Source organism: Lepidochelys kempii, chromosome 2 (assembly GCF_965140285.1).
Source record: "Lepidochelys kempii isolate rLepKem1 chromosome 2, rLepKem1.hap1, whole genome shotgun sequence".
In the NCBI taxonomy this organism is placed as follows: Eukaryota; Metazoa; Chordata; order Testudines; family Cheloniidae; genus Lepidochelys; species Lepidochelys kempii.
This window is the reverse complement of record NC_136381.1, coordinates 65,421,116-65,445,467: the sequence shown is the minus strand read 5'-3', so window position 1 is coordinate 65,445,467 and position 24,352 is coordinate 65,421,116. Positions and strand designations below refer to the sequence as shown.

At 40.1% G+C, this 24,352-nt stretch overlaps 1 protein-coding gene across 6 annotated transcripts in view; it reads left to right on the top strand.

Annotated features, from left to right (window-relative positions):
• CHD7 (chromodomain helicase DNA binding protein 7) overlaps positions 1 to 24,352 on the top strand; it is a 185,565-nt gene that overhangs the window by 83,635 nt on the left and 77,578 nt on the right. Inside the window, exon 1 of one of the 6 annotated variants that reach the window (XM_073331069.2) lies at positions 18,159 to 18,293. The exons of the other annotated variants lie outside the window; for them this stretch is intronic. Coding sequence (XP_073187170.1) covers positions 18,222 to 18,293 — 72 coding nt within the window. The 5' untranslated portion in view covers positions 18,159 to 18,221. Of the gene's footprint in view, positions 1 to 18,158; positions 18,294 to 24,352 lie in introns of those variants that run through there. 6 annotated transcript variants of the gene reach the window in all.

The following is a 24,352-nucleotide window of genomic DNA, read 5'->3' as shown; positions in this document are numbered from 1 at the left end:
TCATTCACTTCTACATTTTTTTGACTCGAAGATGTATGAAGGTTTATGAATAGAGGTCATGGTAGAATGGATCAGTGGTCTGACCAGACAACTGAGCCAGTTCTAACTCCTCCTCTGTAGCTGACTGATCTTAATGTTTCATTTCACAAATGTTAGTTATGATTCTCCACTTCCCTAGGAGGTAGATAAATAGTATTGCCACCCTTTATCAACTGAAATAAGTTGAGGGGAAGAGAGGTTGTGATTTTACTCAAGTAGAATCCAAGTTGTTAAAACCATGGTCTTCAGATTCACTCTAGTATCTAATATACTAAATCACAGTGTGCCTGCCCATCTACAGGTAATTCTCTTAACTTCTATGCCTGTTTCTCAAAGTGACTTTCTCTGTGTGGAGGGCACTGTGGTCTTAGGGGTGGATCTAAGGAAAAATGAGGTTGGCATTTGCTTACAAGACTTGCACCTGCTGTGTAATCCAAGGGCTGGAAGTACTCCAGAAGTTCTGCAGTCTTCTGGTCTGCCAGTTTGCTGGGGAGAAGTTTCTTCCTGCTGGTTCTGCAGCTTCTCCTCTTTCCTCAAATCACTGCCAAATTCTCTTCTCTCGGGTAGCAGATGCTGCAAGAGAGGAAGAAGCTGATGCATTGTTTCCTCCAGTCAGGGCCGGTGCAACCACTAGGCAAACTAGGCAGCTGCCTAGGGCACCAAGAGGTTGGGTGCGGCCAAAAGTGCGCTCCGGGGAGGCGGTGGAGCGGAGGTGAGCTGGGGCAGAGGGGCGTGGGGAGAGCAGCCTGCAGCAAGTAGCGGGGGGCGGGGGGGTGGCGGGGCGGCGTGCAGGGGAACCGCTCTCTGCCTGAGTTCACCTCTGCTCCGCCGCCTCCCCTGAGCATGCTGCTTCTCTCCCTCCCCAGCTTGCGGTGCCAAACAGCTGATTGGCACCGCAAGCCTGGAAGGTGGGAGAAGTGGAGCGGCACCCTCCTCTACCCCCGTTGCTTCCTGCAGGTGGCCCTCCCTGCACCCCCCCGCCCCAGTTGCCACATGGCTCCCCGGGCTGAGGTGGGGGGGGGGCGGTGGGGAGCTGCCGCAGGGGGCACGCCTCAGGGTGGACAGGGGTGGGAGCTGCCGCAGGGCTCCCAGGGGAGAGGGGGATGGGCGGGTGCAAGGTGGAAGTTTCGCCTAGGGCGCAAAACATCTTTGCACTAGCCCTGCCTCCAGTCCTCAGGGAAAAGTGCAAAAGGCATTAAAGGCTAAATGCAGCTGCCTCTGTATGACCAACCTCAGCTTCCCTCCATTTCAGCTACCTCCAGAAGGAAAGAGGAAAGAGAATCTTACCTATGTATTGACTTTTTTTTTTTTTTTTGCTGTACATTTGTATGAAGCCACTTTCTTTAGTGGAAACTGCATCTCAAGAAACTTCAATATTCTAGAGTTTTTAGACTTGCATAGAATTGCTGGTAACTTCCTTTTTTTGCAAACCACAATTATTTAGCTTCAGAAGTGCAACAGCTATTGCATTTCAGTAGTGTATAAGGCATACAATGACTTTGCTGCATTGGTATAAAAATACTGTAATGAAGACTGAAGACATGGTAAGATAAGAACAGAACTGATTTATTTAACTTAACTATACTGAGCCTGTTTGTTTTCACTATGAAGTGCTCTTTTCTCTAAAGTTTTGTTGGGTTTTTTTCCATTTGAAATATGGAAGAGTTTCAGGGGGAATGTGTAATAGACACTTTTCAAAGCAAGGAATTTAGTCATATGGTTAAAACCTGTGTACTAATTTGAAAAATCTCAACCAGTAAACTTTAATTATGCCTAAATATAGCTAAATTATTTCTAAACTGTATGTCAGCTATTGTAATCAAAAACATATTGACCACCATTGCTGAGCAGTTAGTACTTCCTACTGGCTTTAAGTCTAAATTGTGTTCTTGTAGGTCAAGAAAGATAAAGGGAAAATAGAGCTTCATAAAGAACTTCCTGGGATTTAGATGACAATGTGAACTTTGTTTTTCCACTTTCCTTTCCATCTCTCTCTCCAGATCGCCCTGTATCCACTTACAGCTCTGGTATCCCATATCTTTTGGCCCTGTTAGACTATGATAACACTGTAATTTTCCCTATATGGGCAGGCTGATTGATATGAAGTGCTTAGTTTTATTTTTGGAAGAAATCTTTCATCTGTATTAGTCGGTTGTTCCTGAATACAATGTACAGTTTATAAACACGACATATGGTTCTGAATTTGTGATATTTTTGAGTAAAAGTTACACATACACACAGGTGTATAATATATATTGACACTAACCAGTAAATATGTTTTTAGATCAGAGCAACATACATTTTTAAATCTTTGACTTCACAGCTGTTAGAGACATACCTTTCATAGTCATTTTCACAATGGGGTATTGCAAATATTTATCAGTGGTAGGGGCCACGAACTGGAAGAAATAATGTCAATGGAATAAATGCATAAAAAAAGGTTAGAAATTGGGTTTAATTTTTAAGAAATAAGCCCTTCTCTCTACTGTTCTCCTGAAAAAATGTTTGGAAAGATGGTTTTGTGGTCAAGACATTGGACTGGTATTCAAGAGATCCTGTTTTTATTCTTTCTTCTGGCACAGATTTCTTGAGTGACTTTGCCCAAGTTATTTTAATTCTCTCTGTCTCAGTTCCATATCTGTAAAATGGGGATATTTCTGTACTCCGTGTTTGAAGTGCTCAGTACCACACTGGTAAGTCCCATAGAAAAACCTACAAATGGATGAATAAAATAAAATGCCCAAAATACATGCATGCATATAAGATAAAACATAAGTTCTTGACCTACTAAATAGCCACCATGCTTGGCCACACTTCCTGGTCAGTGGTCTGCCATCTGTACTTGAGCAGAGGAGAAACAGGCACTAGCAGCCACAGGGTATCGTCTACCTTCTGCGGTTTTCAAGCTGTGGGTCGCAACCCTGTTTCAATGGGGTCTCCAGGGCTGGCATTAGACTTGCTGGGGCCTGGGGCTGAAGCCCAAGCCCAAGCCCCACCCCACAGGGTCGTGGGGGTCAGGCTTCAGTCTCCCCCTCCTGGGGGTGTGTAATAATTTTTGTTATCAAAAGGGGGTCGCAGTGCAATGAAGTCTGAGAACCGCTGGAAGTGTAGCTGCAATTAGTGCTTGGGTTAGGAATCATACGGGCTATCAATTTGGTCCTATTAAACAACAAAGGGACTGTGGGGCGGTGCAAAAATTATAATATTGGCATGCCTTTAATTTTTTTATTTAAAAAAATGTGTAAATTTTTTCCAGTGAGCACTTGAGACTTGTACTTTGGTAGCCCCTTTAGCTGTTAAATAAATTTGTTCATTCCACCCAGTGAATCTGGAGGGTTTGTAGTTATGGAGAGTTACTGCAAGGAGGGAAAAGCCTTGGGTGCACATGATATTGGTTTGCACCAATGATTCTTTCACACCCTTTTTAAAATCCCTAATACAAAAACACAACTTTAACCAGAATTCCTAAATAATAAAACACATATGCTCTTCAAGGATGAAAATAAGGTTTCAGTTTTTAGGTGCATTTTATCATTGTGTATGCTTCTTTCCAGACATTTACTATGGTGTTCTAGGTATCTTGGCTTCATACTCTGCATGATCATGCTGCCTTCCTAGCGTCAAGTTCAGGACTGAGCTAAAGCTGATGAGCAGGGTATTTGAAGCACCATAAAATTATTCTATTGTTTTGTGGATTATGTAGATGTTGAGTAATCATTTTAAACAGCTTTCCTTTTCCATTTTCTTATACCTTATTAGACTAGAAACTTCATTGTGTGGGTATTTGAGATCTGCACACGCCAAAATATCTTATTGAAATCTTGGGTAACAAGATTGTGACAAGTATTGAGCAATTCACAAAGCTCACCATGATAGTGTGTGTACCAGCTAATTAAGTAACGGTTACAAGTTGTTTATGGCTGGGGATGGGTGGGTATCCTTCCTATTTTTGCTAATTGTATCTTCTCTCTCCGCCCCCATTCTCCACCATGTTCATATTTAATTAGGACTACAGCATCTCTCTAGCAGCTTCTGGGAGGACAGTGGATTACGCAAAGGCTCTCTTTATTGCTGGCTTCTATCTCCATCCTTGAAACAACTTCTTTATCAGCATCCTTGATCAGAGGGGCTTAATATAGCTTTAATGGAAAATGAATCTCTACCTCCATCCCTTTCCCACAAGAGCTGTTTTAGAATTTAGAATGTTTCTCTCTGCTCAAAGGGAATGAGGGTTCTAGACAACTTTATCCCTACTCTTATGACCTTTTCCGTTGAAGTATTTCTAGCTCAGCGTTTAACCATGTTTGATGCAAAAGTTAGACATTATTTTATAAGCTTAAAATAGGCAGGTTTTTTCTGATAACAGCTCTGCCACAGGGTTATGGGTGACCTATTTTGCGTAAAGAAGCAAAGTTATGCAATTCTGATTTTTTTCTAGGAGCAAACAGCTCTGTATTCCACGCAGGAATCACTGTTGTCCAATGACGCCACACTGATTTCTACCCCCTCCCACTCCTCCCTGTCAGGCTGTGCAACATACAGCAGCCAAATAATGGTTGCACCCAATTAGGTACTCTTATTAGGTTTTATGTTAATATTTGAGACACATGTTAATCAAATGGCATTTATTGTTACCTGGCTTGATGGTACTACTAAATGGAGTATTGGGGCTCATAAGTTGGAATCTTGTTTTAAAGAATTCTTTTAAAGAATCTAATTGTGTTCTAAGTATCTGTTTAGAATGCATATAATTCATGGCCCATGGTTCAATGACTTCAGAAGCTAGAAAGAGACCTTGCTTTGATGCCACCTTGTAAAGTGATCAGACAACAAATATTCTAAGGATGGCGTTATTATTTGATAGCTTGAGTAGTACTTTGATGCTCAGTTCTTTGCCAGCATATATAATGTAAAAGAACTGTAACAAGCTTACTATTTCAGGCCCACTTTGCTAATTTTCATGCTGAAGTTGATAAAATACTGGAAAAACCTTTTGGAAAGATAGTATCTTTCTTCCCCAAACTAAATCTAGAATGGATAGATAAGTCTTCAGCTGTGTTTATTTGACCAATTTTTTTAGTCTTGTATATCCATTGGGACCTCTTGTTCCTCTCAGCAGTGATGGAAGCTAGTGGAGTCTGTTCTAACTGTGGACTAAAAAGTTATTGGAAATGTCTAGTTGTACCTTGCTGTAAAATTAAATGTGCAGATGACTTGTTCAGGGACAAATCTCCCAGGTGACTGGCTGAACAAGTTAGTGTTCTATTGGTTACTCTTAAAGTAACATGCTATTTGTCACTTTCTAATTTATTTTTTATTTTTGGCAGGCTCAGGAGCAACTTAATGGTAGAAATGCCTGCCTTATTTTAGGAAAGGAAACCATTAATGTACCTTTCCCTGAAGTTGTGAGATGAGCATGCTACACAAATTATGGAAGCTCAGATTTGTAGTCATTTGAATTACCAATGTTGGTTTTATCACATCAATAAGTTTACTGGGGAAAGACCATTTTAGTTTACTGAACACTGTATTTCTGTATCAGTTTCCATCATAGGATTCGAGTAGGTTACCCATCCAGTCTGGCAGAGATGGGAGCAGTCCTGTGCTTCAGCCACAAACCCATCCTTTCCCTCAGCGGCTGACTGCTTTATCTAGAGTTCCATTCAGGATCCATATCTTTTTCAGCAGGTCAAATTTCAGAATCTCTCTCTCTCTCCCTCAGCAGCAATCAGCTACTCTGTTGTCTTATAGTAAATTTCTCTAGTGCCATAAAATGATTTGTGCCATATATTTATGGGTACCCTACATTTTCAAATATTATACTTTTGGTACAATGGGTTGAGCATTGCAATGTACTGAAAGCAGCCACTTTACCTTCAGACAGTAGTTCTGTCTAATCATCTAGAAGATTTTACAAACTTTTTTTCTGTCCCAGATATTTAGATATTTTCATGCAGCACTGTTGCATGGGCTTAAAAGGAATATCATCTGTGTATGTGGAAATGGCTATTATTTTAATCCTAGAAAAATGCCACTTAATACATCAGAAGTCACAAATACTCTTGTATTGCAGAAATTATCTTGAAGATTATATTCCTTTAAGTGTACAAGCTCATTCTTTGAGTTACAGCGACTGCCTAAATAAATTAAAAAAAGCTTGCATTATGCAGTTGTGTAAGGCAGCCACAAAACGTTTTGATTTTTCCCTCAAAAATGCTATTGATTAGACATCTGGACCCCAGAAAATACTTTTTACAAGATTGATTTACACTTTGCCATCTTCTCCTCGTGATTAACTGTTTACAACTGAGATCCCTACTGGTAGGACTAACTGTGGAGAAGGGAAAACTTGTTCTCCTCTCTTAGTGGCCTTTATGTGATATCTCCGCATCAGTCTGGGCAAACTTACCTCACACCTGAGCAAATTGAGGTAATTGTTTAAAAGAAAGTGAGTTCTATGATGTTAGTGTTGTAAAAGAACATTGGTGGTAGGAATTACCTGGTGATTTACAAGAAAGCTTCCTTGTGTCTTGTCCTTAGTTAAAAACAAAATAATAAAAGTTAAATCTTAAATCTTGACTGGTGTGGAGAACGTTCAAACTTCACAAGTGACTCTGAGGGAAGAAACTGAGTTTATCTAGCTCTGTTTGGGTAACTTACATGGAATTGGTTTTCAGTATAACCTTCTCTATTCTCCCCTTCCGCCTTTTAAAATGGACAATATAATCAAATACACTAACTTCTTTGAACTTTGGCGGTATTCAGTGATTCTCTCACTGTTTGTATTAATGACACTGGATGTGAACTCTTGGTAAGAGGCTAAATGGAAAATACACATTCTGTTGGGAACCCTTTTTTGTAGCTAGATTAGTCTTTGCCTTCTCTCATCCTACTCAAAAACAGAAGTATTGAGGAAGATTCCCAAGAAAGCCAGTCTTTTTTTTTCTTTTGCAACTATACAAAGTTTAATTTTTATATTTGATATTTATAGTTTACAATGAAAAATCTAAAACTAGAGCCCATGTGAAGATAAGGGGAAAATACTTTTTATTTGTTTTAAATGTAAAACAGTGGTTTGAATTTGAGAAGGAAACCAGAAGCTAGAAACTCATGAGTTTTAATCTAGGTTGTGTCTTTAATTAGCTGTAAAGCTTTGGTCAAGTCATTTACCTTTGTCTGTTTCCTCATATGTGGAAAAAAAGGAGTGATGATCCCTACCTTTATGAATGTTGTGAGGATTAATAGTATTGGTTCAGTATTTTACATGCAAAGCAAGTTATAAATGCTTCTTATTAGTGATATTCTGTTTGAGGGTTAACTTTTTTGCATTGCTGAACCTATTTGTTATATAATTGCCAAGTAATCTGCAAGTCTTTAGCAATATTGTCAATTTAGTTTTGATTTTCAGAGATGTCACCTATCCTGTTTTCCAGAATGACTCTTATTTGTTAAAGAGCTTATTTTATAGTCATATATAAAAAACTGTCTGTTTTTGTATTTCTAAAGGTTAGTTTTTAAGAGGATTTTTTTTAAATGAATCTATTTGTTGATTGTAAAATTTTACAAATCTCCATGTACAGCTATTAGAAACATGCATCCTGGGTTCTAAATATTTACATAAAATCATTTCAAATATACCATGGTAGCCTTTCCATATAGCTTTAATAATAATTAATCAATCAATACTTTAAAAAAAAATCCCTCAACTCTTCTGTACTCACAACCTATGTGGCCTTTTGCAATGTGTCTGGAAGGTTATCCAAACTGGGCTCAGGCAGACAATGGCAGGAAGAAATTTGTGGAGCTGAGGGGTCTTCAGTCAGAACACCTTGCCGGTAGCCCTTTCCATTTTAAACTGAGGGGACTACAGATGGTGTGCCTTTGTATATCCCAACTGTGGCATGAACCAACAGAATAACTGTAAATGTGCATGTTTGAAGCTACAAAGGTTTTCCTTCTAGTATTAAAGCTATAAATGGTGCATAGCATGCTGTAACTCAGTTCTAAATTTAAAAGTATAATAGTGTTACAACTCAAGTTTATTTATTAAAATGAAAGTTCTGAAATCTGATCCCTTTGCTGATTTCTTTGCTATTTAGTTCAGATTTTCATCACTAATACCTGTCTCAAAGTTCTTACAGGCAGATAAAGCTCTTTAGCTGAAATGAAGAGTTTGTCTTCTGTTTTGTTTGACTATATGTGAGTACTAAAGTTTAAGGACAATAATGTAGCTATTGGAGGGCAGTTAGAGTTTGATAACTTCAAACTAAACACAGATGCTGCATAAGAAATGATTGTTCAAATGGTGTTGGGTTTATATTGGCTTAATAGTTCATAGAGTGTTTGGAAAAATATTTTCAAGCTGTCATGCTCTTTTTAAATCACTGTGCACCTTCTTAACTAATAGGATTCTGAACATCTAGCAAAATATCTACCAGTTAAGTCACACTGCAATGTGAGCTGAAACTGCCCTGTGTGTAAAGGATACAACCTTATTTTACAACCACGTTTAAAAGTACTACTACTCCTTCACCCACCTCCACTACTCCCAAATTGAGCTCAGGGCTATAATGGAACCCATTATGAGTGAAAGGTCTATGACTCAGCCACTGAGCCACTCAAACTCTTGGCTTTTTAAATTACCACCATTAAAGCTTTAGTAGTTTTATCTCATAAGATATCATTGATGTAAAATGCATCACTGTTGGAGATATATTGTATGTTTGTGCTTACATTTATATTAGTTAATATAACCATTTGAGTTTGAAAGGTGTTTAGGTATTCTGCACACTGAATAAAGTTTATTTTCCACAATTAGTCACTTGTCCTTTATATTTAAGAACTTGTTTAAAATCAAGGAAGATATGTGGTGACACCATCTCACAAGGAATTAATTTTCAGTTTGCGCTTTCATTACTGATTAATTGAAAAAAAGCTACTCTGCCCATCATATTTTGACCACCTTCTAAGGACTTGTATTTTACTCCAGGGAGCATATACCTTTGATGTGACTACAATGATTATTAAAAAGCCAGGAACTTAAAGGGAGAAATTATTTCTTGAACATCTTACCTGAGTAAGCATCCAAATGGTACAATTGATCTTGTTTCTGTATTCTTTGCTTGAGATTCTTTGCTTTGCTAGAAAAGGTGGACATTGAAACTATTGCAATAAAAAAAAAAAAATCAAAGTGGAGAGGAAATTCCAAGAACACAGTGAAGGTTAAATGTTCGAATGTTGAAAGCTACTTTGTTCTTGTTTTTTCAATACACCAGGGTGTCACACTCCTTAATTATTCATATTGCTGTGAACAAACAAGATAAAATGTCTCTAGAAGAGACGTGTAATGAGGACATCTCAGGAAAGTATAACTGTGCTTAACCACATGCAATGTATCTTATTTGTATGTATTGTAAAAATATATTAACAGATTGTTACCTATTTCATTTATTATGATCATATATACTTCACCTCAAAAAACGAGAATCTTGGATGTCCACATGGCCACTAAAAATGTAGTTAAATGAATAACCCCTCCCCCTAAAAAAAATTCCCAAACAAACAAAAACTATAGAACAAGCAATATTAGTCCAACACCTCTAAAATCAATCCACACAAGGCTTTTATGAATACACACTCACTCAGATATATAACCATGTCTAAAGCATGTTATTAAGGTTGCAAAGCTAAGCATTCAAAGGTTAGGAAATGCAAAAGCAACCTTAATTCTGGCAACTTTTGTTAATGGGCATTATGATTCAATCTTTATTTACATGATCATGTACTATTTTTCCGTAGGACCCCATCTCAGTCAGTGGACAGTTACTATTTAAATAGCTATTTAATGTCACTTTATTTTCATTGTTCCTTGTGTGGCCCTATGATTTATTTACCTTATTCTGTCCAAATCCTACACTGAATAAGGAATTAATTGCCTCCTGAGCTTTTCTGTGGCACTCATCACAGTGGTATATGAGACCCTCAAAACATTAATGAATTTATCTTTGGAACTCTGCAAGGTAAGAGTATTGTTATCCTCACTTTATGGATGGGGGAACAGGGACAGAAAGTCAGTGACTTGCTGAAAAGCACACAGTGAATCAGAGACAGAGCTAGGACTCTGGAGTACCAGATGCTCACCTTTGTGTACATTCTTTCAGACTGCACTGCCTGAATGTCAGAGATGCTGAGCTCCCATTGACTTCAGCTGCATTTGTGAGTGCTTGGCGCGTCTCAAAATCTTGCTGCAGATAAGTTATGTACCCAGAAAATGAGTAATGGACACTTAGTGGTCATCTGCAAAATGTTTGATTTAAATGACTAGAAAAAAATCACATTAAGAGCCTGTGGCAGAGGCAAGATGGGTGACATTTACCTGCCTTAATCACACGATCATCTTCTGATGCAATCGCCTGTCTCTTTTTATGTACTCCTTCCAACTTCCAGAGCAAGTAAAGTAGGGGACCTATAGGTTACAGCCTCTTTGATTCTCTGAGTGCTATCCATCCTGTGAACTGAATGAGGCAGGGGTCCAGTGGCTGGTGGAGAAAGTGTATATGATCATATAAATCAAGACTATATCTTAATGCATATACACGAAAGTAGAATTAGTTTGAAAGGTGACCTTAATTCTGGAACTTAACTTTCAAATGCTTGATATTAAAACCTAAGTAACTTAGTTTTTTTCCTGTATGTTACTTTTGAGATTTGCTTTAAAAAGTCAAACAAGTTCTGTGCAATTGTAACAATCACCCATCTTCTATCATCAGGTTTTGAGCCCTCATTTTCCAGTGTACATTATTGACCTCAACTTCTTGAGCTACAAGGCTGACTCCATTAGCTGGTGGCTGGAGTGGGCTGTTATCATATGTGAACCTGCCACTAGAGGAGGATGAGATAAAGCACTGAAAGGAGTGAATTCTTTTTTTTTAGTCCTGTGTGTATTGCACTGTGGGTGCGCATGCACTTCATGCACCTGAGACAGGAAGAATTAATGCTCAGGAAACATCTTGCAGAGTTAGGCGATGAGACTGCAGTCTGACCCAGGCCAGGCAGACCCATCTGTACATTGGACAGTGGCATTAAGTGCATCCCCTACTATGTAACTTCCAATATGGGGTGAGTAGGAATAGAACTAAGGACTCTCTTATTCAAGGGAGGCACTCCCCACGTTTCAGAGAAAAGTCCCCTTTCATATCCTCTAAGAGGAAGACCTTCTCCCCAGTTTTGTCTATTGGCTGAATCGCTGCATTCTGGTCCTACAAAGACCCATGGCACTAACAATTAAGCTCAGAAGATTAAGAACATGGTGGTGGTGGTGGTACCAGCTATTACTGCCTCAGTGGCAGTACTGTGAAAAGAGAAGTGCCATGAGCCCAGATGTCCACTAGCAAAGATAACCAGCTAAGAAGTCTCACAATGAGCCACAAACACTGGTACAGCATGCTCCCATTCAGAACCTAAAACTTGCTCCATCTGTACAGGGAGACAAAAATCTTCATCCTTTGTCTGGGGAGGGATATACCACAACTGAGGATATCACTTTCCAGTCTGATCCACATTCTTTCAGAACTGCTCTTTGCCAGATACACTTTGGTGCAGGATTAATACAAGGAGAGACGCACTTCTCCACTGCCACTCATCAGTAAGACATCACCAGTACCATCAGCGCTGCCATTAGAGACCGACCCTACCTTTCGATCAGAAGCATCTGACATTGAGGAGAGAGAATCTAGAATCTCTTATAATATTTCACCGCACCCTCCTTAGGACTGCTGGGTACCATGTGCTTGGGGACCACCACAACCCATGAAGGATCCTTCTTACTGGCCATACTGGTATTGTCCCATAGAGTGGCACATCCCTCTCCTTTCAGAGACCAGCCAGAACTCCCTCTGGAACCTGTGGAAGGGTGGGGGGAAAGAACCAGATCCAGCAGCATTTCCAGTTCAGTTGTGTATAACATCTTCCTGCCCTGAAGCGGATGCTCCGGCATCATCTACGCATGATGACTGCAAACTGTTCCAGGAGCTATTAAGAAGTGTTGCTGAGGAGCTCCAGATCCCTCTAGAGGAAGTCATCCCATGAATACCTGGATATTCTGCAAAGTGCAGGTCTGAGTACAGTGGTTCTCACAGTAAACAAAGTGATCCTGGAGCTGGCTAAAGTGATGAGGCGTACTCCAGCAACATGTGCACCTACATCTAAAAGGACAGAGAAAAGATACTTTGTCCCAGCCAAGGGAGCTGAGTTCCTGTTTGTTCATCCCATGCCAAATTCCATGGTGGTGCAAACCACATTGGAAAGGAGTAGTCAACAGCAAAGCAGACTGGCTTCTTTGGATAGGGAAACAAAATGCCTGAGCCTTCTGGGGAGGAAGATATTTGATAAACAAGCTTGCAATTCCGAATAGCTAACTATCAAACCCCACTTGACATGTATGACTTTAAATTTTGCAAACTTGGAATATTTGACAGAGACAAACTCCCCCAAGAGGACAGAGGGTAATCCCAGGCCCTTATTCAAGAAGATAAGCTTGCAGCTAGATCATCCCTCTGCAGTGACAGGGTCCAATTAGTGAGCATTCTGATCAATCTGCTCCAAAAGAGTCCACAAACATTGGTTTGGACATGCCTCATGCTCCTGAGTCATATGGCGTCTTTCACATATGTAAGCCCATTTGCAAGACTCTTGACTTTGCTGCCTTCAAGCCTGGCTTCATAGTTTACGTACCAGACATGCATAGTTTGGACAGGTTAGTTAGGATCCCTCACAGAGTATGAGACTCTAGCTTGGTTACAGGAGAAACCGGAGTGTTTGGGAATTTGTTCAGTCCGCTACCTTCTCAGATATTTAATCACAGATGTGTGTCTGATAGAGTGGGAAGTGCATGTAAATGAACACATAGCTCAGACTATATGGAGCCCCATGTGAGTCAAGGATGCATATAAATTTCCTGGAACCGAGAGCAGAATATCAAACCACTTATCCACTCAGTGTATTCAGGTGATGTTGGACAATATGATAGTATTCTGCATCAACAAGCAAGGGTAAAGCAAGATGTATACTGATCTGTGTAAAGGTACCCTGTGTTAAATTGATCTATTGTCAGATTATACTATCAGCCGTACACTTCCCTGGAATCCACAACACACTGGTAGACCCTCAGCCATCTCTTCTTGACAGCAAGTATAAGAGGAGTAGCCGTGTTAGTCTGTATCCACAAAAACAAGGAGTCTGGTGGCCCCTTAAAGACTAGCAGATTTATTTGGCCATAAGCTTTCGTGGGTAAACCCACTTCTTCAGATGCATGGAGTTAAAATTACAGATACAGGCATAAATATATATTGGCACATGAAGAGAGGGGAGTAACCTTACAAGTGGAGAACCAGTGTTGAAGGCCAATTTAGGCAAGGTGAATGTGGTCCACTCCCAATAATTGATGAGGAGGTGTCAATGCCCAGAGAGGGAAAATTGCTTTTGAAGTGAGCCAGCCACTTCTAGCCCCTATTCAAGCCCAAATTGATGGTGTTAAGTTTGCAAATGAATTGTAGTTCTGCAGTTTATCTTTGAAGTTTTTTGGGTTGAAGAATGATTACTTTTAAATCTGTTGCGTGTCCAGGGAGATTGAAGTGTTCTCCTACGGGCTTTTGTATGTTACCATTCCTGATTTGTGTCCATTTATCCTTTTACATGGAGACTGTCCGGTTTGGCCAGCGTGCATGACAGAGGGGCATTGCTGGCATATTATGACACATATCACATTAATAGATGTGCAGGTGAATGAGCAGGTGAATGATGGTGTGGTTGGGTCCTATGATGGTGTCACTAGAATAGATATGGGGACAGAGAAGACAACGGGGTTTGTTACAGGGATTGATTCCTGGGTTAGTGTTTCTGTAGTGTGGTGTGTAGTTGCTGGTGAGTATTTGCTTCAGGTTGGGGAGCTGTCTGTAAGCGAGGACTGCCTCCCAAGGCCTGTGAGAGTGGGGAATTGTTTTCCAGGATAGGTTGTAGATTGTTGTTGATGCACTGGAGAGGTCTTAGCTGTGGGCTATACATGATGGCCAGTGGTGGTCTGTTTTTCTTGTTGGGCCTGTCTAGTAGTAGGTGACTTCTGGGTACCCATCTCACTCTGTCAGTCTGTTTCCTCACTTCCCCAGGTGGGTATTGTAGTTTTAAGACGGACAGAAATGGGAGATTCAGAACCTCAGTGGTGAGACACATTCCAATGATGGGGATCCCAGTGTCTGGACCTGTTTGCATTGCAGGACAAGAAATGCACAAGGTATTGTTCCAGGGAGGCACAGGACCAGAACTCCAGAGAAGTTGCCCTTCTAATCCCATGGTCTGAAAATCTGGTGTATGCTTTCTGCGCATCCCAGTCTTACCTTGAGTTCTCAGAGATACACAATAGTCCATTGTTACTCCTGTGGGAATTCTGTGCCACTACGCAAAATGCAGAATTTTGTAGAAAGTAACATGTACGCAGAATTTCCTTTCCTGCACTGAAGTGGGCTGCGGTGCTGCTAGCTGCCACTAGAGGCCAGTGGGTTTGGCAGAGCCCAGCTTGTATATAGAAGACACTGCTGAGGGTGGGAGAGGGAGCTAGAGGGTTCCTGGCAGCTGCAGTTACCAGAGGAGAGGGTGGGGCACAGGAAACTCGGTGCAAGCTTGGGACCTCCCTCTGGTTCCCTGGGCTCGAGGAGGAGAGGGGGTTAGATGGTCTGGGCAAGGGGGGGCCCCCGCATCTAGGCTCATAGGGGAGTTGGTGTGGGCATCTGGACTGGAGGGGCCACTGTGGTTTTGCTCTAGGGCATGGAGGTGGTTTAGATGTTTTGGGTGGGAGGGATCTGCAGGTTGGTTTGGGGAGGTGGTAGGGGTTATGGGTGTCTGACCCACAGGCTAGGGCAAAGAAACAGGAACTACGTTGTCATAGGGGTTTCTTTAACTCTACTCCTGAGGGAAATTTTGTGTCTGTATTGTTAGACTTACTTGCTGACAGGTATTTTGAAATAAATTACCAAAATAATTGAAACTGGTGTGATTATGTGGTGGTGTTTTGACAGATTTTGCAGAATTTTCAATTTTTGGCACAAAATGCCCAGGAGTACACTGTGGTGGATCATCCTCTTTGTTCTCAGATGTCTGCAACAATTTTGGTTCCCCATTCTTCTTTGACTGTCGTCCTGTCTGCCAATTAGCATTCAGTCCTTCCCAGACCTCCTGGCACAGGTCAAGGGCAGGATCAGGTGTCTGAATTCAGTCACTTCACCTTGCAGTATGGCATTTGGAAGTGTTGAACCTGGATCAGAAATGTTCAGTAGCTGTTAAAACCATCCTTAGCAATAGTAGAAAAGAATTCACGAGAAAGTGTTTCTTAGCTAAATGAAAAAGATTCTATACTTGAACTCTACTTTACCATATGTCCCTAGAGGAAATGAACATCTCTACCATTTTGGACTTCCTACTTGCCTTGAAATCGCCAGGTCTTTCTCCTTGGCTCGCTTCAGTTTCATATAGCAGCCATCAGCACCTGCTGCCCTCTGATTGACAGCAATTCCCTCTTCACACATTCAGTGACTATGGGGCTTCTGGATGGTTTACTCTAACCTACCCCCATCTTGGGATCTTACCTTGATGCTTGAGTACTCCTTCCTAGGAAGGCAGTCATTTCCCATTTTGTATGTGTGCAATTGATTGTTCCTTCCTGAGTGGAGTACTTTGCATTTGTCCTTATTGAATTTCATCCTATTTACTTCAGACCATTTCTCCAGTTTGTCCAGATGATCGGGAATTTTAATCCTATCCTCCAAAGCATTTTCAATCCCTTTCAGGTTGGTGGTATCTGCAAACTTTATAAGTGCACTTTCTATGTGATTATCTAAATAACTGATGAAGGTATTGAACTGAACTGGACACAGAACTGATCCCTGCAGGACTCCACTTGATATGCCCTTCCAACTTGACTGTGAACCACTGATAATTACTCTCTGGAAACTGTTTTCCAAGCAGTTCTGCACCCACCTTTATAGTAGCTCCATCTAGGTTGTATTTCCCTAGTTTGTTTGTGAGAAGGTCATGCAAGACTGTATCAAAAGCCTTATTAAAGTAAAGAGATACCACATCTACCACTCCTCCCCTCCCCCCAATCGACAAGGTTTGTTACCCCTTTAAAGAAAGCTGTTAGGTTGGTTTGACACAATTTGTTCTTAACAAATCCATGCTGACTGTTACTTATCACCTTATTATCTTCTAGGTGTCTGCAAATTGATTATTTAATTATTTGCTCCATTATCTTTCTGGATACTTGAAGTTAAACTGACTGGTCTGTGATTCCTCATGTTGTCCTTGGTCTTCCTCTAGCTTCTAATGTATTTGTAGAATGTTTTCTTGTTACCCTTTGTCTCTAGCTAGTTTAATCTCATTTTGTGCCTTGGCCTTTCTAATTTTATCCCATCATACCTCCTTGTTTATATGCATCATTTGTAATTTGAGCTAGTTTCCACTTATTGTAGGATTCTTCACTGAGTTTCAGATTATTGAAGATCTCGTGGTTAAGCCAGGGTGGTCTTTTGCCATATTTCCTATCTTTCCTGTGCAGTGGGATAGCTTGGTCTTGTGCCTTTAATGTCTGTCTGAAAAACTGCCAATTGTCTTCAATTGTTTTTTTTTCCCCCTTAGACTTGTTTCCCAAGGGATCTTACTTACCAACTCTGTGCATTTGTTAAAGTCTGCCTTCTTGAAATACATCTTCTTTATTGTGCTGTTTTCCCTCCAATCATTCATTCGAATCATGAACTCATCATTTCATGATCACTGTCACCCAAGCTTCCTTCCACTTCCAAATTTTCAACCAATTCTTCCCTATTTGTCAAAATGAAATCATAAGTAGTGCTTGTCAGTCACTCACAATGGAATGCACCTGAAGAAGAAAGAGGGAGGTTACTTTGATGCAATCTAGTAAGGGGTCACTATCTGCCCTGGGATTTTTGGTGCTTTAAATGCTATGTTGCTGTGGTTCACAATCCTGACACCAACAGCCAGTATACAAGTATGCAGGTCACATCCTGGTTTCTACCACCCAGTAATACCCGCCCAATCCCAAGTTTCCCTGTAGTATCCAGCCCTCTCACTGAACACTTAAAAACTGTTGCCTGCTTCCTTAAAGAGACAGTAACCAGGCAGCAGGTTAACAAACACTATTTTAATAAAAGCACTGAACTGGCTTATAGTAAAAGTAAAACAAGTTTATTAAACAAAGTCTTAGGTTTAAGTGAAACAGAGTATAAGGAATAAAGATGATAAAGGGTTACAAGCAAACAAAGGTAAAATTTGCTTTTAAGGCTAAAAGCTGATTTAACAAACTGGACTCTCTTGTTCAAAGAAGTGTTTCTCAACAAGTCTCCTTTCCAGAATCGCTGACTAGACTCTTTGGCCAGGTCCCTTCATAGAGCTCAAAGTGTTTGGTTCCTTTGTCTCCTCTGAAGAAGGATGCCAAAATGGCTTTTTCTCTCTGCCTTTATCTTTCCAGAGTTCAATGACCTTGTTTCAAGAGGCGGGAAGGCTTCCTGAGGATGCAATCTCCACCCCCCACAGAAATTATAAGTGGTCCGCTTCCCCCACTTACTTTTCTATGGCTTTGTTTACCTTTCATGTAAATGTGCATTTCTTTCTTTGGTCACCCCTTGTTTAATTTACACTGGAGACACATCCACACAGAGGAATGTCATTCCACCTGTTTGAAATAGGTGTGGCTTAAGCACTGTTTGCCAGATGCTTTTTAAGAACATATTTCCAGCACATATCTGTAAAGATCTTTGTAGGTTTACTATACATAAATCATGAGTATTAATGATCAGTGAGTTATTAGTTTTTAAGTGATATATTTCATGTCACCTTTGGTAATATATCATGGCAGGTGTACTAACTGGCATTGGGGGTGTTCTGAGGGTCGCAGTTACTTACTTTCTTTAACCTTAGCTCTTTGAGATGTGTTGTCCCTATCCATATTCTGTTACCTACTTTGCTTTGTCTCTGCTTTGGCTCTTAACTGTGATTTGCAGCAGAGACGGAACTGGAGAAGCCCACCCTTTATGCCCCTGGTTCAGAGCACAAGGGGAGAGTGTGTGCAGGCACATGCCAACAGACCTTACTAGCAAGAATCTTCCAGTCTTAGTTGCATGGAGCATATACGTATCTACAGTGGATTACAGATAGGGACCACAAATCTTGAAGAATTCCATTTATGGAAGGTAGGTAAACTCTCCATCTATGCATGAGTAACCTGAATTTATGGATGGCATAGCCCTGGACAAAGATATGGCATATTTATTCTTTTCAGAGGCTGTGGGTGAAGTTGATTGTATTGGGTATTTTGTGTTCAAGCTGTGAGTTCTCTTCCCAGTTTGTGCACTCCTTATGGGGTATAAAGGCCTTGAAGAGAATAATAATAATCGGTTAGGAAGGGTATAGTTACTAGCACCAGTCGAAAGAGCATGTTTAGAACTCGCGGTCTCCTGGTTTCTGCTGTGCTACAACTTCTCCTAAATCAGTGGTTCCCAAACTTTAACAACCTGTGAACCCCTTTCAATAAAATGTCAGGTCTCGCAAACCCCCTCCTAAAAATGAATATTTCCAGGTATTTTCTCCTTTACTGGAATATAAATTATATAAGTAGTGATCTTAAAAATATAAAATTTGTTTTTATGACATGCTTATTACACATTATTATTAATTATTTATAATTACAGTATTTTTATTACATTATGAACACAGCAACACTCTTCCAAGATCTCACTTTTGTAGCTTGTATCACTTTAAATAAGCCTGTTATAAGACGAGCCTGTTTCATCAAGGAGTATCAGATGTGAAACAGCATGAAGATATTAAGAAGCCAGCTCAGAGTTCCTCCTACATAAGCATTCAGGTCTTGAGTGGACCAGGCAAACAACGCATGTTACAACAAAGCTTAAACTTGTGCTTCATAATTTTAAAAACAATACTAGCTGCCTATTTAATTTTAAAAACAGGAAAAAATATTCACCTCCCTTTCCATTTCTTATAAGGAGTCTTGAAGTTTAAATCTCCTCAGTGTAATAGATATGCTTGCTTTGATCTGCTTAGCTCTTGGAAGTCCAGGGGCTCCTGGCTGCTGGGCCCATGCTGCCCGGGGTCCCTGGGGACAGCTCTGTCTGCCATTTGGGAATTTTCTCCCGAGAACCCCCTGTAACATTTCACGAACCCCAGTTTGGGAACCCCTGTCCTAAATCAATGAGAATTTTGAGGGAATAAAAGAGAAAGTGAAGAATATATAAATATATTTTGTGTGTGTCACATCCAGGTTTGAGCTCCTTGTATGGAATTCTAAAGTTGAAAAACTAAGGTGGTTGGTACACATACAGTGTTCTAGAACGTTGCTGGGTTTTGGCCAAACCAAAAACAAACTAGGTTCTGTTAAATGGGTGGGAAATGGTGTTTTATTTTAGGAAAAAAACAAACGGTTTATAACTCAATCTAATCTGAATTGATTTTCATGAAGACAGCAAAAGGCACTTTCCTGACTGCGGAACTAGCCCTTTGTCAAATTTCAAAATCTTGCTGAAAACCATGAAAATATTAGAGCTGTTCAAAAAAAACTATAAGAATTTGATGTAATGGAAGTGCTAGGCAACCTTAAATAGGGGTCACTCCTGTTCCTTCTATAAAAATTTGTGTGTGCACATGAATAAAAACTAGAGGTTCTAAAACAGTGCCCTATCTGTAAAGAGTGTCATGTCAATTATCTCTTCAGCTACATAACACTGGCATTACTATATTTTTAGTTGGTAAACGACCCTCCCTTTTTTTTTGACCCTTTCAGTGTTGGTAAAATGTTTAATTGCTTTAATAGCTTCAGTTTCATGTGTAGCTCCTACTGGAATGAGTCTTAAGGACATAATTATCCTCTTTAAATCTTAAACTGTCTTTGCCTAACCTCTAATAAAGTTTCATGAGTTGAGGGTAATTAAACTCTGCTGTCAGTAAAGTTAAGTATTTGATTCATTTTGGGAGAAAGGGGAAATTAATAGGCTGTTTCCCTGTTTCTTGGCTACTGTAACAGTGCTGTTATATGCTTACACCTCTGGGGGGGAAGGGTTTTGCTCTTTGTTCATGCAGTGGTTGGTAGGTATGCTTAGTGACAAACTTCATGAAACCTTCTTTGTAGACTGAGCACATTCTATTTTCCTTGGCCCAGTAAACCGGATCCCCATTTGTTACTGCACCAGTAGGTTAATGTATTATTCCTGTGCAGACTTTCTCAAAACCAATCAATTTAGTCGGTCAAAGAACTTAACTCTTAGGATGAAAAGCTAGCAGTGCCCTCCATAGCATGTGATGGCATGTTCATCTCCCTTGATTCTTACTGGTATTGGGAGCCTCTTCTATAACACTAAAATGTAAAATCAGATAAGCTGAATCTTAACTCAAAATCCTAGAATAAATGATGATTCATTCCATAATATCATTAATACAAATTTTACAATATTCTAAAAATGAATTTTTTGAAACCATTTTATAGACATCCCATTTATTCTATTGTCTCAACATGTTGAGCTTCTAAAGTATCTTTTATCTAAGAGGTTCATTTTGTAAACAGTGCATTAATCTTCACAATGCACTGGTCAGGTTGGTGGTATTCCTGTTTTACAGGTGGGGAAACAGCTGTTCAAAAAGGATGACTTCCCCAAAGTGTCAGTCTATGGCAGAATTGGCAATAGAACCCAAATCTCCTGGCCTACTAGTTCTGAGCTTTAACCATTAGATGATGATGCTTTCATTAATGAGCTAGGCCCAAGTGTATACTGTTCTTTCTGAATTATAAGTTCACTAAACAAGCAGCAGTGGCATATCTTCTGAATTTATAATTTCATATGTAGCTATTAATTAAGCAGTTTTGTCCCTAACTGTTTGTATGGGGTTGGGAGAAAAGACAGAACATTAGTATATTAAGGGACTTCTAATTTTCAGTGTGTATTAAGTTAATTTCGTTTCCCAATTTCATCCTGAAGTGGGAAGATAAATGGACCTTACTAGTTTATCTTTTTGGACCAACGTTAGTGGCTTGTCTGCTCTGTGTATTGGCATTTGGAGTACTGCTCTGCACTAAGCCTGGTGAAGTTTACAACATGCCACTTAAGATGTGAGTAGGAGAAGTGAACTTTACTGCTAGAGGAGAACCTAAATGAACAAGGGCAATTCTAAAACACTTTTATAAGTGATCTGAAGCCTTGCTTGATTAAAAAAAAATAATTCTTGGGGTATTTATTACTAAATTACCATAACCTGGCTATAAGAGGGTTGAACAAGTCAAGACTGCTAGTTCTTAAGAAGAAAACTAACCAAGGCCTGACTGTGTGGCTACAATGTCATGTCAAGATTATGAATGTGATGCTGAAACTGCCTGTTTCCAACTTAGGCTATACCTTACAGACTGGAACTTCAGTACCTAGCTTGAAAGATCATATTTTTAAGTTGGGGGGAAAAGTAGGAAGGTAGCACGAAGAATATAATTCTCATCCTTCCAAAAGAGCTTTCTTGTTTCTAGACATAGCTGCAAAAGGGTTCTGATTTTGCTACAGCTACTGCGTTCAGTTTTATACTGAGAGAAATCTTTTGCAAGTAAGAGAGAAGCACACGACTTAAGAATTCATCTTTTGTTTATAATATACCATTATTTACAGGAATTATATAGCAAAACAACTTACAGTAGTTCTCAAAACTTGCTTTAAGGTGAATGGGGGGGAGGGGGCGTTGGGTTTTTTTCTTGTAGCAGCAGCCTAACTCTTGTGTTGAATTTCCCACAAAACTGTCTACTTCAACTCTGCAGTTTTATGTAACATTCCTTCAAAATATTTGTCTGGAGTAATCTCAGTTTGTTATGAGAATTCACCCAGGCAACTTGCATTAGGTTAGCAAAAGTTGCATAGCCAGCACCTGTTGTAAATAAAGTTGAGAGTAAACCTTGTGTTTATGGGTACTCTTGGAATAACCAGAGGAATTTTCTAGTGTTAGGCTCCTTTTTGATCTTGTGTTGGAGCAACTGAAAAGTCCAGCTTACACTATAAGAAAACGGATAACCAAAATCATTTAAAATCAGACCATTGGCTCAGGTTATACTTCAAAGACATGAGATCAAAAGTAATGGTGAGTTAGTTGAGTGTACGTCAGGCTTCCTTTACTGTGCCCATCCTGTCCCCCGCCTTTTGCTTAATGTGTTTGAGTTCTTTGGTCACAAGTATTGAAAGTGCAGGGTGGAAATTTCATTAGTATGTTTCTTGCCTCTTGGACCATAGATAACTGAAGTACAACCTTTACCATTCTGCTGTAAATTGGTGTCAGGGACTTTCATAGAGGTGACTCTAGGTTAGCTAAGTGGAATCCATTTGAAATAGTACTCTGCTAGCAGGGTGGTGAAGATGTTGAGCTGGGGTCGTTACTGTGATGAATTCTATGCCCAGTTTGTCCCATCATGTGTGGATGGCAGTACAACTAGAGCTGGTAAAATCTGTTAACTTGAGAGGTTTTGACTACTCTGTTCATAGGAAAAACATGTCAAGTTAGTTAGGATGTGCGCATTGCTAGGTTTGTCATGTGTAGAATTCACCCTAAATTCTTTAGCAGTGATCTTACACTGCTATCTTAAGCCAGGAGTCCTCAACATTTTCATACTGTGGATCAGTTCATAATAGAGCTGTTGTTTTGTGGACCATCCCGCATCCCATTTGCAGCTGTATAAAATAGCTGTGGCAACTATAGCAATTGCTTATGTGAAAAAGCAGCTTGGAAAGTAGGTATGTATTCAGCTGTCGTTAGTGTCTGTTTTTGCTGTTCATGTCAATTTCCCCTCCTATCAGTTCTAATTCTTTCAGGGCAAGCAAGGAGAGTCAATACAATGTGAGTCAGCTTTCAATCGCCACCACCAAATGCTCAGTGCTTCACAGACTACAATTTAGGAATTATAAAGCCCAGGGGAAAATGACTAATAACTGTTGTCATATGCTGCGGTGTTGTAGCCATGTTGGTTCCAGGATATGAGACACAAAAAGTGGGGTGAGGTAATATCTTTTATTGGACGAACTCTGTTGGTGAGAGACACAAACTTTCAAGCTACACAGAGCTCTTCTTCAGGTCTGGGAAAGGTACTCAGTGTCACAGCTAAATACAAGATCGAATAGATAGTTTAGGGGACCATTCAAGGTGAAGTGGCCTGTTAACACTATTTCTTGTTCGAAAGGTGTTAATGAGACATGGCAATGTGTTTCCAGAGTTACAAAATTACAAGATTAATTATTACCCTATCCATTTGTAAAATAGTTTATAATACTATAGCCTTTTCTACAGTGTTTAAAGAAAATGTGGCAACTCTTCAGAATTGTTCTTAAAAAGTTTAACTATTTTGGCTTTTCCCTATATTGCAAAAGGGACCTCCTGAAAAAATTAGTTGTAGCAGATCAAATCAGCTGTCATCCTGGATCCTGAAATATTAACTATGACAAGTATTTGAGGTCTTATTACTATTGTATCTTGTAAGTGAATGGCAGTGAATGATGCTGTTTTGCCTGAACACTTATATACTATCAAATCTACCCCGCCCCCAAAAGATCTTGCAGTTAAATTTCGGATGGTGGTTTAGGAGCAGAAGAGCATGGGATGAGAATGAGGAAAGATTATTTGAAGAGATGGGGTGCACAGAGGGATTTAGAGAAGAAAGAATAGTCTTGATGGATGACAGTGAGGCTGTACCCATATTCCAGCACTGGTGCATCTGTACTAGTAGTTGATTAAGACTATGGGTGTGTCTGTACTGAAATCAAAGGTGTGATTGCAGCTCATGTAAGCATTCCCATAGTAGGTTTAATCTAACTAGTGCATAGGAATGAAGACATGGCAACACTGATCCCAGTGTGGGCTCTAGTAATGAGAGTACGTATCGAGGGTTCTGGTCGGGCTTGCGCAGCCTGTACTGCTGGATCTACACCACTAATTTTAGCCGCGTTCACTGGATTATAGCTAACATGGGTATGCCTATACCAGCTCCAAGCACACCTTCAATTGCAGGGTTGACAAACATATTGTGGTGAGCCCTGTCTTCTGATTCTTCCAACTTTGCAGCTGGACTACTGCTGTTACTATTTTTCCTAGTGTCGACTAGGCCTGAGCATGTTCCAGATGCAGGGGGCAGCATGAAAGAGAGCCCGAAACCAAGAATGGTATAAAGGCAAAGGAATCAGGAGGGTGAAAGTTTTAGGGAGAGCATATGGAGTGAGAGGGG